General features: G+C 47.9%; 1 protein-coding gene across 1 annotated transcript; it reads left to right on the forward strand.

The window, feature by feature from the left end:
- Window positions 1-1,988: 1,988 nt before the first annotated feature.
- LOC4344050 (peroxidase 2-like) lies at window positions 1,989-14,545 on the forward strand. The gene is made up of 2 exons (XM_015789672.3): window positions 1,989-2,396; window positions 13,795-14,545. The coding sequence occupies exons 1-2, from the start codon at window positions 1,989-1,991 to the stop codon at window positions 14,539-14,541; spliced, it is 1,155 nt and encodes a 384-aa protein (XP_015645158.1). The 3' UTR covers window positions 14,542-14,545.
- The last annotated feature ends 352 nt before the right edge of the window (window positions 14,546-14,897 follow it).

A 14,897-nucleotide genomic window follows, 5' to 3' on the forward strand; every position in this document is an offset into this window, starting at 1 on the left:
ATCAAGAAAATATAAATTTATGAAGTATATTGATGAAGTGTATAAATTTATTGTATTTGACTATTATATGTATGAGTTTATTTTGTGAGATATTATTTAACAAAAGTAATATTTTAGTTTCGCCTCGCGAAGGGAAAACAAAAATAATTTTTATCTATGACAACCCTTTGGTATCAAGAAAATATAAATTTATGAAGTATATTAATGGAGTGTATAAATTTATTATATGTGACTATCATATTTATGAGTTTATTTTGTGAGATATTTTTAACAAAAGTAATATTTTAGTTTCGCCTTGCGAAGGGAAAACAAAATATTTTTTATCTATGGCAAAATTTATTTTAGATAAAACAAAAAAATAATATTTTTTTGCCATTAAAAACTTCATATTTTGTTAGAGTAGTACGAAATTTTTTATAAGATAAATCTTTTTATGCGAGATAAAAATTATTTTTGTTAAATAATATCTCACAAAATAAACTCATAAATATAATAATCGTATACAATAAATTTATACACTCTATTAATATACTTCATAAATTTATATTTTCTTGATACCAAAGGGTAAAATGGACTTTATGATATGAATTTAACGGTCAACTAATGGTCAACTAACGGAAGGGGTATAGAAGGGATCTAAATTGAAATTTTGGGGTATGGAAGGGAATGAGCAAATCTTAGGGGTATAGAAGGGATTGGATGAATTTTTAGGGGTACAGAGAGAATTTTCTCAAACATTTAAGCTTAACACAGGCTAAACATAGACTCTTAGTATTTATAGAAGAAATTTTTACTATAGGGTAGGGAACATGAGAAAATAGAAAAACTATAAACTATACTCTTATAATATTTGAGAAATTGAGTATAGTTTATAATCTTAAGTGACGTGTATTGCCTACTAGTATATACCAGGCTCCAGCCGTGAACATGCCCTTATATATGACATAAGAACATGTCTAAGTAAAGTTTAGTTAGTCGTATTAGTAAAACTAGCGGAGGTTGGCCGTGTAATTTTATAACCGATTAAATTTGTTGTGGGATCAATGGAGACCATATAAAAAGAGTGAATTTTAGGAAATCTCACGTTTTATAATCGAAGTTGCATAAGATCCTAAATATTATCGCAGGTGACACATAATCTAGATAATTATTGTTCTAAATTAAGTTCACTGGCTCGGCTTGAGGCATGCATGTAAAGCGTCGTGATTAGTACTAGGACATGTTTAGAGGAGCTTCTAACTGCTGCAGCTTCTCTCAGAATTAGAAGCTCCCGAAACAGTCTAGCTTTTGGTTTAGATTCTAAGAAGCTGTAGTTGTAGAATCCAGCTAATGAACTACAAGACAGAAGCTGGAAAACCCAGCTTTGATTCTTAGAAGCTGGCTACCAACTAGCTGCTTCTCAGAATTTTAAGCTCCCCAAACAGGCCCCTGGTTGGTGAACCGACACTGCTTCCTTATCTCGCCGGCGGCGGTCTTGACGGTGACGCTGCCCATCTTCACCATCGCCTATGCGAACTTGGCGTTCCACCACCCCGGGAAGTAGGCGCTGGCGTGGACGAGTCCCATCAAAACCAATGCCAAACTGCCAATTCAACGGCCGCAAGAACATAAATCTGGGTGATAAATTTGATTCAGAAACAATAAACAACCCATCCATGGAACATACGCTGCAAGACGAAAAACCTCTGAAATTAAACCAACCAGACCGTCGACTTGTTCAGTGCAGCTGCAGCTTTACCGGCAAAAATTAATCAAAGAAACCTCCATGTCAACTGGTCTAGCTAGCTGCTCGATTCCCATGTTCCCCTGCTTGACTTAGGGTGCATTTGTCACCGCGACGTGCTCACCAAATTGTTTGTTCTCTGCTTCGGCTGGGGACTGACTATAAATGGAGATGCAGAAGCAGCTGCATTTCACCACAAAGTTCAGAGTCTTGAGAGTTTCAGAACACTGTAACCTGCTTCAGAGTTCAGTGCAGAGAATCAGAGATGGCTAAGCTTGCTGTGCTGCTCACATTGCTGGCTCTGGTCGGTTCCGTGACATGCCAAGGCTATACCGGCAATGCTAGCCCACCCACACCCATTACATACCCAAGCCCGCCAAGCCTGAGCCCGAGCATGCCGCCTACTTATCCTCCACCTAGCTCGACTCCTCCGAGTCCAGCACCGGTGAGCCCGAGCCCGCCAACAACCTATCCTCCACCAAGCACAACTCCTCCGAACCCGGCTCCAACCAGCCCAAGCCCGCCGGCCCCGGGGCTTAGAGTTGGTTATTACAGTTCCTCTTGCCCAAAAGCTGAGCAAATTGTGAAGGACACCGTCAAGAACGCTGTGTACGCCAACCGCGGCATCGGCGCAGGGCTCGTCCGCCTCTTCTTTCATGACTGCTTCGTCGAGGTAAAAAAAAATGTTTTCTTATTAATTAATGTGGAGATTATGGGTATCCCATATCTACACGGCGATGGTATTCGAACTGGGTACCGGATACTTAATGTAGATAGAATATCTTATCTGTATCTCGGGTTTGTTTCTTAACTTGTGTATCAAGGAAACACCCTGAGACTTAGTCGGTTACGACTGTATTTTACCTCTATCTTCATATTCCGTTAGGAATATAGATTATCTTTTGTAATCCGGACTCCTTCCAGTATATAAAGGGGGTCCGGGCGCCTCTAGGGATATATGCTGATTTTTCCCGAATCATACAATCAATAATACACTCGGCGGATTCATCCCCGGACAGGAGTAGGGTATTACTTCTTTTATAAGAAGGCCTGAACCTGTATAAATCCTTTGTCTCCAAACCCATACACTTTCCGAGCTTGATAGCCACCCCCTTTTATTATTGCCGAAATCTAGTTTCGACAGTTGGCGCGCCAGGTAGGGGTAGCGTCAAGCTTTTCGCCGATCAGTGCAATGGGTCCCATCTCCGGCATCGACGACCTCGTCTTCCCTCCCGGGCAGACGTTTCGGTTCGGCAGCCTCGACTTCATCACCAACAACTTCGGCAAGATTTCTCTCCTTGACTCGGAATCGGACCAGTCGGGAGAGAACCGGCTTTCGGTCCCGTTTGGATTCCCGAACGCGGCTGAAAGCTACTTCCAGACCATCTCAACCGAGTCGGCTTCAAACCACTCGGCTGAGATCGCATCTTTTCCAACGATACCAGATCAAGATGATGGGGCTTACCCACCGGTCCTGATGAAGCTCCCCGACGATTTAGCGGCCGTCTTCACCACGACAGCGCCTTCATCCCGTAGGCCTAGGCGGAAGTCGGCTTCAACACCGATTTCGCCTAGCTTCAGGGAAGTCGGCGTCATCCTCCAACCACTCGGCACGGTTTCGACAGATCAGCTGGATGACTACAACAGCTCTCCCACCGTCGACTCACGTCCTACTGACATCGTGGAGTACGATGAGTTTAGCTCTCGCTACCACGACCCGGATCTCGACGACTTCGACGGAAGCCTAGATGACAACTACACCCCTCTCTACTTTGGCGTTTTCATGGCCAATAACGAGACGGAGGAGCAACGCCAAGCCCGGGAGACCGAAGAGCGTCGCCGACTGGAGGAGGAGCACCAAGCACAAGAACAAGAACGGCTACGGCGCGAGCAGCAGGACCGTGAACGGATCGCGAAGGAGGCTGAAGATCGACGTCAGCGAGCTTTGGAAGCAGGGCGCCGAGCGCGTGATCTCATCGGCCAGCAAGATGTCGAAGGGACACCGGTTTTCCGCACCCCTCAACAGAATGCGGTTGCCGCGATCACCCTTCTCGACACCCTCCTCAACCAAAACGAGCTCAATCGATCCGACCACGTCGTCAACATCCTGAACCAGACAAAGACCATGATTGCGGCGACGGTCCCAGTTAACTCCGAAAGCGTCCACACGCCGACTGGCAGCCGGGTCCCCCACTTCCGATCTCATGACTACCGTCATCCAAGCCTCAGCATCACCGGAGCAGGATCCAATCGCAGGAGCAGGGGCCACGACGAGCGGTCTGTTCACTCGCCTCCCGAACTTCATAGGGAGCGCCGAGTGGAACGGCCTCGCTCACCACCTCGTCGCCGCCCCATCGATCTTCGCGACACAATCACACAGCGCCGAGCAGCTCGAGGCTACCATCACTCGCCGGATCGCCGCGACGACGACCTTGACGGAGTTGCAGCCTTCACCGACGACCTGCGTCGAGTGGATTGGCCAGCCGGCTTCAAACCGACTGGAATAGAGAAGTACGACGGTACCACTAATCCAGAATCGTGGCTTACCGTCTACGGTCTCGCAATCCGCGCAGCAGGAGGAGATAACAAGGCCATGGCGAACTATTTACCGGTGGCTTTAGCAGATTCCGCCCGATCTTGGCTCCATGGATTGCCCCGTGGTACAATTGGATCTTGGGCCGAACTACGCGACCACTTCATCGCCAACTTCCAAGGCACCTTCGAGCGTCCCGGCACACAATATGATCTTTACAACGTCATTCAGAAGTCCGGAGAATCTCTTCGAGATTACATTCGGCGATTTTCTGAACAACGTAACAAGATCTCCGACATCACCGACGACGTCATCATCGCCGCATTCACCAAAGGGATTCGCCACGAAGAATTGGTCGGCAAATTCGGGCGCAAACCTCCCAGAACAGTCAAGCTCATGTTTGAAAAAGCCAACGAGTACGCCAAAGCCGAAGACGCCGTCACCGCATCGAAGCAGTCGGGTCCCAGTTGGAAGCCGAAAAATACGCCGGCTACGGGAGGAGGTGGAAGTAACAATCATAAGGACCGCAAGCGTAAGCCTGAGGAACTTGTTGCAACCGCCGCTCACTCTTCTCGACAGCGTTCGCGCGTCAACACCTTCGACAAGATCATGAACTCCCAATGCCCGCATCATCCAAACTCCAACCACGTGGCCAAAGAGTGCTTCATCTACAAACAGTTCGCGGAGCAGTACACCAAGTCTACTCGGAAGAACTCCGACGAAGAACAAAGCACGTCAAGGAAGCAGGATGACGGCGACACCCCGGCTGGATTTCAAGACCACCGCAAGGAGCTTAACCATATCTTCGGCGGCCCCCTGGCTTACGAATCTAAACGGAAGCAGAAGTTGACTGAACGGGAGATCAATGCTGTTCAACCTGACACGCCCCAGTATCTTCGATGGTCAGAAATCGCAATCAAGTTTGACCGCTCGGATCATCCTGACCGAGTGGTCCACCCGGGGCGGTACCCCCTGGTACTAGACCCAGTGGTCCGTAATGTCAAGCTTCGCAGAACCCTCATTGATGGCGGCAGTGCACTCAATATCCTCTTCGCCAAGACTTTGGATGATATGCAGATCCCTCGCTCCGAGTTAAAACCAAGCAATGCGCCTTTTCATGGAGTAATTCCAGGATTATCCGCAACTCCACTCGGCCAGATTACTCTTCCGGTCACTTTTGGCACTCGGGAAAACTTCCGCACAGAGAATATCAGCTTTGAAGTTGCCGATTTCGAGACAGCATACCACGCCATACTCGGACGCCCGGCGTTAGCCAAGTTCATGGCCGTCCCGCACTACACTTACATGATGATGAAGATGCCTAGTCCCCGAGGAGTCCTATCCCTACGGAGCGACATCAAGCAAGCCGTCACATGCGACAAGGAGAGTTGCGACATGGCCCAAACTCGCGAGATGGCGCTAGCCCGAGAGGAAATCCGACTGGCTGCAACCACGGTGAGCGAAGGAGAAGTGCCCGCTGCCAAGACTTCAAAAAGTGGGGAAACCGAAGCCGCGACTAAAAAGATTCCCTTAGATCCTTCTGATCCTACCAAAACTGCTGTAATAGGCGCCGAGTTAGATTGTAAATAGGAAAGCGCGCTCATCACCTTTCTTCAAAATAATAAAGATATCTTTGCGTGGAAACCTTCGGATATGCCCGGTATTCCCAGAGAGGTGATTGAGCACTCCTTACATGTCAAAGAAGACGCCAAGCCTATTAAACAACGACTTCGCCGATTTGCACAAGACAGGAAGGACGCGATCAAGGAGGAATTGACCAAGCTGTTAGCAGCAGGCTTCATCAAAGAAGTCCTTCATCCCGACTGGCTGGCAAACCCGGTTCTAGTTCGGAAGAAAACAGGGCAATGGCGCATGTGTGTTGATTACACTGACCTCAACAAGTCTTGCCCTAAAGATCCCTTCGGGTTGCCTCGCATTGACCAGGTAGTTGACTCAACCGCCGGCTGCGAGCTCCTCAGTTTTCTGGATTGCTACTCGGGGTATCATCAGATCCGACTGAAGGAATCCGACTGCTTGAAGACTTCATTCATCACGCCTTTTGGGGCATACTGCTACGTCACCATGCCGTTTGGATTAAAAAACGCAGGAGCAACCTATCAACGCATGATCCAGAGATGCTTTTCAACACAGATCGGCCGCAACGTTGAAGCCTATGTGGATGACGTAGTCGTCAAGACCAAGCAAAAGGATGATCTGATCTTGGATCTAGAAGAAACCTTCGCGAGCATCCGCGCCTTCAGAATGAAATTGAACCCTGAAAAGTGCACCTTCGGAGTACCGTCAGGGAAGCTGCTTGGCTTTATGGTGTCTCATAGGGGCATCCAAGCCAACCCGGAGAAAGTTACTGCTATCCTCAACATGAAACCGCCAAGCACCCAGAAAGATGTTCAGAAGCTGACTGGATGCATGGCGGCGCTCAGCCGATTCGTTTCAAGACTTGGCGAGCGGGGGATGCCCTTCTTCAAGCTACTGAAGAAAACAGATAATTTCCAATGGGGACCTGAAGCACAGAAGGCCTTCGAAGATTTCAAACAACTCCTCACCAAGCCACCGGTCTTAGCCTCACCACATCCGCAGGAGCCGTTGTTGCTGTATGTATCAGCCACCTCCCAGGTCGTGAGCACAGTCTTGGTTGTCGAGCGTGAGGAAGAAGGCCATGTCCAGAAAGTTCAGCGACCAATCTACTTCGTCAGCGAGGTCCTGGCCGACTCCAAAACGAGGTACCCTCAGGTTCAGAAGCTGTTATATGGTATTTTAATTACTACCAGGAAGCTGTCTCATTACTTTCAAGGTCACTCGGTAACGGTGGTCACATCATTCCCACTCGGCGACGTACTACACAACCGCGAAGCAAATGGGCGGATTGCTAAGTGGGCTTTGGAGTTGATGTCTTTGGACATATCATTCAAGCCCCGCACTTCAATCAAGTCTCAAGCGTTAGCCGATTTTGTCGCCGAGTGGACCGAGTGCCAAGAGGATACCCCCGTGGAGAAAATAGAGCACTGGACCATGCATTTTGACGGGTCAAAAAGACTTTCAGGCACTGGAGCTGGAGTGGTTTTAATTTCCCCGACTGGAGAAAGACTAAGTTATGTGCTTTGGATACATTTTTCGGCGTCCCACAACGTCGCCGAGTATGAGGCGCTCCTTCATGGGCTACGGATTGCAATTTCCCTAGGGATAAAGCGTCTAATCGTTCGAGGTGATTCACAACTGGTTGTCAACCAAGTTATGAAAGAGTGGTCTTGCATTGACGACAACATGATGGCATATCGACAAGAGGTACGCAAACTGGAGGATAAGTTCGATGGACTTGAGCTCAGCCATGTTCTTCGACACAACAATGAAGCTGCCGATAGACTTGCGAACTTTGGATCCAAGCGCGAGGCGGCGCCCTCTGATGTTTTTGTCGAACACATTTATACGCCGACGGTACCTCACAAAGATGCCACTCAAATTACGGGCACCCATGATGTCGCTATGGTTGAAGCCGACTGGCGAGAGCCCTTCATACGATTTTTAACTTCTCAAGAGCTCCCTCAAGATAAAGATGAAGCCGAGCGGATTTCAAGGCGGAGCAAACTTTATGTTATGCATGAATCTGAGTTATACAAGAAAAGCCCTTCAGGAATTCTGCAACGCTGCGTATCTTTAGAGGAAGGGAGACAATTGCTGAAAGACATACATTCTGGGATATGCGGAAACCACGCTGCTGCGCGCACCATTGTCGGCAAAGCTTACCGGCAGGGTTTTTTCTGGCCTACTGCAGTGTCCGACGCCGACAAAATTGTGCGCACATGTGAAGGTTGCCAATTTTTCGCCAGACAAATTCACTTACCAGCTCAAGAGTTGCAAACTATCCCGCTGTCTTGGCCGTTTGCGGTTTGGGGGCTCGACATGGTTGGCCCGTTTAAAAAGGCAGTCGGCGGTTACACGCACCTCTTCGTGGCCATCGACAAATTTTCCAAGTGGATCGAAGCTAAGCCTGTTGTCACGATTACAGCAGATAATGCTCGAGACTTCTTCATCAACATTGTGCATAGATTTGGGGTGCCCAATCGGATAATCACTGATAATGGCACACAATTCACCGGCGGAGTTTTCAAAGACTTTTGTGAAGATTTTGGAATAAAGATTTGTTATGCCTCCGTAGCGCACCCAATGAGCAATGGACAGGTGGAGAGGGCCAACGGCATGATACTTCAAGGGATTAAAGCTCGAGTTTTTGACCGGCTTAAACCCTATGCCGGCAAATGGGTGTCACAGTTACCATCAGTACTTTGGTCTTTGCGTACTACGCCCAGTCGGGCCACAGGCCAGTCACCTTTTTTCCTTGTCTACGGGGCAGAAGCAATGTTGCCGAGTGAAGTCGAGTTCGAATCTTTGCGCTTCCGTAATTTCCGTGAAGAACGCTATGAAGAAGACCGAGTGGACGACTTGCACCGACTGGAAGAAGTCCGCGAAGCAGCTTTGATTCAGTCAGCTCGGTACTTACAAGGGTTGCGACGTTATCATAATCGCAATGTTCGATCTCGTGCCTTTCTAGTCGGCGACCTGGTTCTACGGAAAATTCAAACCACACGAGATCGGCACAAGTTATCTCCTCTATGGGAAGGGCCATTTATTATCTCTGAAGTTACCCGACCAGGTTCATACCGACTCAAGCGCGAAGACGGCACTCTCGTCGACAACTCTTGGAACATTGAACATCTTCGTCGTTTCTACGCTTAACTTTATCATTGTATTTCCCTATTTTGACTGTCAACATCAAGTTTTCTTCTTGCCGTTGTCAGTCGGGGGCTATTATCATAATAATGGAGTGTGATTTTTTATCAATTCAGTTTGCTTACTTGGTTTATCATTGCCTTGTTTGGTTTTTCTACTTAGTTTGAGAGGACTGAAAGTTTTTAATAGCTTCTTTGGGTTTTAGGCTCAACAAAGCTTAGCAAAAACTTTTAAGAAATCAAAAACTTTGCAAGAATCATCAAGCACAGCATAAATACACCAGTATTGTACAAATTGAGCCTCCATGTATTACATCCAAACTCAGTCAGAGTCAGTCCTTTCATCATCAGAGTCATCATTACTCGGCTGGAGGTCGTTGTTGCGAAATTGCTCCACAACATCACTCGCTATTTTGTCAGCCGCAGTTTGCGCACTACCGATAAGATCAAGGGCAGCTTCTTCACTTGTCCCGTCTGCAAATCCATCAATGGTGTCGACTTCAATTCTCGGGTACAAAGATTTTGTCATCGCCAAGGCCATGCCAGCTCCCATACTTCCAGCTTTCTTGATATTTTTGAAATATACTTCCGGAGCAACACTCAGCTTGTCAAATATTTCGGTTGCGTCGAGTGCACTCGGACCACCGTTATTGAGGAACATGGCTTGGATAATTGGTGCAGCGGCATTGGCGACATCATCCCTTGCTCCTTCAAGCCTCTTGATCTTACCAACCAGGACGTCAAACTGAGCTTGAGATTTGATCTTGCGATCTACAAAACACATTTATGATGAGCATCTGTTGCATTATAAGGAGAGAAGCTCAGATTGTTGGCTGGCGTTACCTTCGACTTCCTTCAAGGCTGAGTCCCTTTGCGCAGCCAGTTCTGTCTTATCTCTCTCCAGGGCTTCAATTTGCTTTGCCATCTGTTCCATCCTGGCGGCTTGCGCTGTTTTGAAATTCAGATGGTTGAGGATATAGTTATGCCAGTTTGAACTGATGAAACTGATCTAGAGATTACCTTTGGATGAACCACTCAGCTCATAATTTGACTCTTGGAGCTGAGCGATTCGGTCCCTTAATTCTTTCTCCGTCTTCTTGGCAAGCTCCTTGGTCTCATGCAGCTGGTCCCTAACTGCTTCTAGAGTTCCCAAATGAGGAACCAGCTTTTCCAAAGTTGTGGTCTTGGCCTCATTGCGAAGATGGATTCTCTGCACGATGGATCATGGTTCAGTTCTGCTAAAAAGAAAACAAAGTTACTGAAGGCTGTCGCTCGGAAGACTTACATTTACAATACGAGTGGCCTCTCCAAGCGCTTTCTTCAGCTGGCACACTTCTTCATCTTCTTTTTGACGGTTTATGACTATACCGGCGGCTTGTGAGTTCTCGTCCCACCATTTGATCAAGATAGGAGGACGAGAGTCGTCGGTCGCCTTTATGCGAGGGATTTCTTCTCCGTCATCACCTGATGGTCCTGATGTGTTTCCAAGACATTAGACGGATACGCTGAGGTTATTTAAATCACCGTTGTATGAGAAGACAATTAACCTGGAGATGTACCTAGCTGAGCGTGAGGTGATCTTTGTTCTTTGCCTGGAGATCCAGCTATTGAGTCATTACCAGCTTCTGGCCCTTGGGAAGCTGTCGTCTGCGCTTCTACTTCAGGGATTTCTTGATCAGGGCCTGCGTCCGACTGGTTTCCAGTCGGGGGCTCTTGAGTTGTTGCTGCTTCAGTTGTTGCCGACTGGTTTCCAGTCGGCGGCTGGTCACTCGGATTGGCCTGGTCACCCGAAGCATGGGCGCCGGTCGGCTGGCTTTTGGCAGTCGGCTGGCTTTCGGCAGTTGGCTCGGGGTCTTTGGATATATTTTGCTCTGCCATGGCTGGATCGGGGTCTTTTCCAGATGGATCTATATCAGATGGTTTCCTGCAAAGTATTCTTTCAGAATTTAGCATCATTCTCATGAGAGAGCTTACCAAAGTGAAATCATACCGAGAGGTCTTATACCTGGAAGATGTTCTAATTTTTGGCATTGCGCGGCCGGCCAGTTTTTTCCTGGGCATGGTGCGTTTTGGGGGTTTATTAGGCGAGCCCTTATCCCCAGATTTATCATCGTCGCCTTCATCGTCATCAAGCACCAGTTTCCTCTTGCGAGGACCCGTCTGACCAGTTGATTTGGAGGTCTGAGGTTGCGGATCCGGTCTGATCGTTGGCCCTCCACCTCCCTGAGCGGTATGTTGACGAGGAGACCGGCGCTGAGTGACTGGTGGATCTGACTTCATCAGTGTATATTCCTGAACAAGATGCTTCCATAGTTAGTCAACTCAGCATGAAGACAAAATTATGTTCTGATCATGGTTTGAGGATTTCCAATACATACCTGCGGAGGCGGATTGAATGCATTGTATGGCACGACTGGCAGCTGGTGTGAGTAGCTGACGACGATTGCATTTGAGAAGATTTTATACATCCTCTCCTTCATGATTCTGAAATCCAGAGAGTCTGATTCTTCACGGTTAGGATCATACTTGCCGTCAAACTCGAATGCCGTGCGAGATCTTTCCTTGATTGGCGCTAGTCGGCATTTGATGAAGTGCCGAGTAATCTGCTCTCCTTGCAAGCCTTGCTCTTTAAGCTTTAACATGCGATCCAACAATTCCAAGGCTTGGACTGCTTCATCTCCAATTGGAAGAGAGTTCCAGGTATCTTGGTATACTGGAGGAAGACAAGAGTACCCGGGAAGAGCAGGCTCAGGATTTTGGACATAGAACCAGTTTGCGTGCCAGCCTTTGTTCGAAGTCTTGAAGGGCATGGAGAAATATTTTTGGCTCAGAGTTCCCCTCAGTTGGAATCCTGCCCCCCCGACTACACACGGTTTGTTCTTGTTTGGTTGGGGCTTGAGGAAAAAGATCCGGCGGAATAGGGCAAAGTGAGGCTTGATCCCCAAAAAGGCTTCACAAGCATGGACGAAATTGGCAATATGTACGATGGAATTCGGGTTTAGGTGATGTAAGCTGATTCCATAGAAGTTCAAGATCCCACGGAAAAATCTTGAGGTCGGAAGAGCAAAACCACCGTAGAAGAAATGCGAGAAGACTACAATTTCATGCGTATCTGGAGATGGAAATGCCTCACCGTACGCTGGCCGCCACCCGATGATCTCTTTGGCTGGGAGAACACCGTGCGCCACCATCTCCTTCAGATTCTCCTCTGTCACATCGGACGCCGCCCATTGGCCTTCAAAGCTTTCTCTCTCTTCCGCCATCGATTTTTCTCAAATGTGCTGGTTTGATTCGAGGGATGGCTTGGGAGAGGTGAGGAATTGAGGCGGTGGATCACGGGAAGGATTTTGATGCGTTTTTCGGAGGTGGATTTGGCCGGAGTTGTGAACCCTAGTTCGCCGGCGCAGCTTTTCACTGTAGCAAGGAGTGGGGAAAATGGCGAGAGTTCCGGCGGGGAAGACGAAGCGTCGCTTGGATATAGGATTTTTCAGTTAAGGGTATCGGAGGTGCTAATGGGCCTAGGCCTGCACAGTACTTCAGCCCAATACTTTTAACAGCGTGGCCCATTGTGTTCCTTAGGGACTTAGGCATATTTTGCTTTGGCAATATTATGCGCACAACAGTGTTGCCCAATGCTGATCAAATCCTTTTTATGCGGTCATATAATTCTTTGGAATTATTGCAATGCAAATTAAAAAGGTGCCCGACAGAAAGGCGTCATGCTGTTTTTGCAAGCTTTTTTAGGCTACAAAAGCTGTTTGGGTTAACTAGGAATGACTTGTTTTTATTATAGTCATTTCCTTGGCGTGTTATATGCCTATTTTCATGGTAAATAGTCATGGCCTAGGCTATTTGACTTATTTATTACCATAATCTTTATAATACTTGATGGGTAATCTTTAGAATTTTTTTATTCGGATGCCTGTCAAGTGTGTTCATTCGTGAACCTTTTAGAGTGTAAACCACTCGGATTTCTTTTATGGTGGCTAAAAAGCAGTCGGCTAGTATGCCTATTTAGGCGCCGCGTATGCTTTTGTCATATAATGCACAATTGTGTTATTATTTTGTCTTTCAACTATATGTTTAGTTTATTAACTAATCACATAGTTGGGGGCTACACCTAATTAGGTGCATCTATTCGATGCACCATATTCTTTATTTTTTTCGCCCTTTACAGTCCACTCGGCAGATTTTGGCTTGAAGAGTTTGAAGTACTCGGATTATTATCTTTGAGAAGACTATGATGGTCGACTGCAAAGGACTCGGGGGCTACTGTGGAGATTATGGGTATCCCATATCTACACGGCGATGGTATTCGAACTGGGTACCGGATACTTAATGTAGATAGAATATCTTATCTGTATCTCGGGTTTGTTTCTTAACTTGTGTATCAAGGAAACACCCTGAGACTTAGTCGGTTACGACTGTATTTTACCTCTATCTTCATATTCCGTTAGGAATATAGATTATCTTTTGTAATCCGGACTCCTTCCAGTATATAAAGGGGGTCCGGGCGCCTCTAGGGATATATGCTGATTTTTCCCGAATCATACAATCAATAATACACTCGGCGGATTCATCCCCGGACAGGAGTAGGGTATTACTTCTTTTATAAGAAGGCCTGAACCTGTATAAATCCTTTGTCTCCAAACCCATACACTTTCCGAGCTTGATAGCCACCCCCTTTTATTATTGCCGAAATCTAGTTTCGACAATTAAAACACGTGATTAATAATTAGTTAGTAATCCACGTGATTAATGTGGCTGTGTATTGTCTCCTTTCGATTGATCAGGGCTGCGACGCCTCCGTTCTGCTCGACCCGACGACGGCGAACTCGCGGCCGGAGAAGCTCGGCGTGCCCAACTTCCCCAGCCTCCGCGGCTTCGAGGTGATCGACGCGGCGAAGGCGGCGCTCGAGAGCGCGTGCCCCGGCGTCGTCTCCTGCGCCGACGTCGTCGCCTTCGCCGGCCGCGACGCCGCCTACTTCCTCAGCAACGCCAACATCGACTTCGCCATGCCGGCCGGCCGCTACGACGGGCGCGTCTCCCTCGCCGACGAGACCCTCACCAACCTGCCGTCGCCGTTCGCCGGGCTCGACCAGCTCAAGAAGAACTTCGCCGACAAGGGGCTCGACGCCGACGACATGGTCACCCTCTCCGGCGCGCACTCCATCGGCGTCTCCCACTGCTCCTCCTTCTCCGACCGCCTCGCCTCCACCACCTCCGACATGGACGCCGCGCTCAAGGCCAACCTGACGCGGGCGTGCAACCGCACCGGCGACCCCACGGTGGTGCAGGACCTCAAAACCCCCGACAAGCTGGACAACCAGTACTACCGGAACGTGCTCAGCCGCGACGTGCTCTTCACGTCGGACGCGGCGCTCCGGTCGTCGGAGACGGGGTTCAGCGTGTTCCTCAACGTGGTCATTCCCGGCCGGTGGGAGAGCAAGTTCGCGGCGGCGATGGTGAAGATGGGCGGCATTGGAATCAAGACCAGCGCCAATGGCGAGATCAGGAAGAACTGCCGCCTCGTCAACTAGCCGCCATTGATCACCGGCTAATGATCACAGTTAATCCACATCTCCGACGACGGGGATGTTGTTGGTCAGAATAAGCTCGTGATTTTTGTTTGTCATACATTTTCCACCGATTAAAGGTTTAATTAGTTAGTTTAATTTTGCCATTCTTTTGTTGCACCCTTTGTTGTAATTCTGCTTGTACCAATATTGGAATTTCAGCAAGTTTTTTATGAGACTATTATCGATAAATATTTCCCTTTTTAATGAGATTATTATTGATTGTTAGTTTGTCACGCACCTGGTTAAGCATGAAGGCCTGACATCTTGCGTTGATGCTGTTGTGTGTGCGGCAGAATTTAAACACGCTTCTTTAAGGG

Source organism: Oryza sativa, chromosome 7, assembly GCF_034140825.1.
Source record: "Oryza sativa Japonica Group chromosome 7, ASM3414082v1".
Classification (NCBI taxonomy): domain Eukaryota; kingdom Viridiplantae; phylum Streptophyta; class Magnoliopsida; order Poales; family Poaceae; genus Oryza; species Oryza sativa.

Bases quoted from the DNA above. Each gene is read 5' to 3' on its own strand.
- LOC4344050 (XM_015789672.3), top strand. From the start codon at position 1,989: ATGGCTAAGCTTGCTGTGCTGCTCACATTGCTGGCTCTGGTCGGTTCC. The intron at 2,397-13,794 runs GTAAAAAAAAAT...TCGATTGATCAG, and splicing joins TTCATGACTGCTTCGTCGAG to GGCTGCGACGCCTCCGTTCT.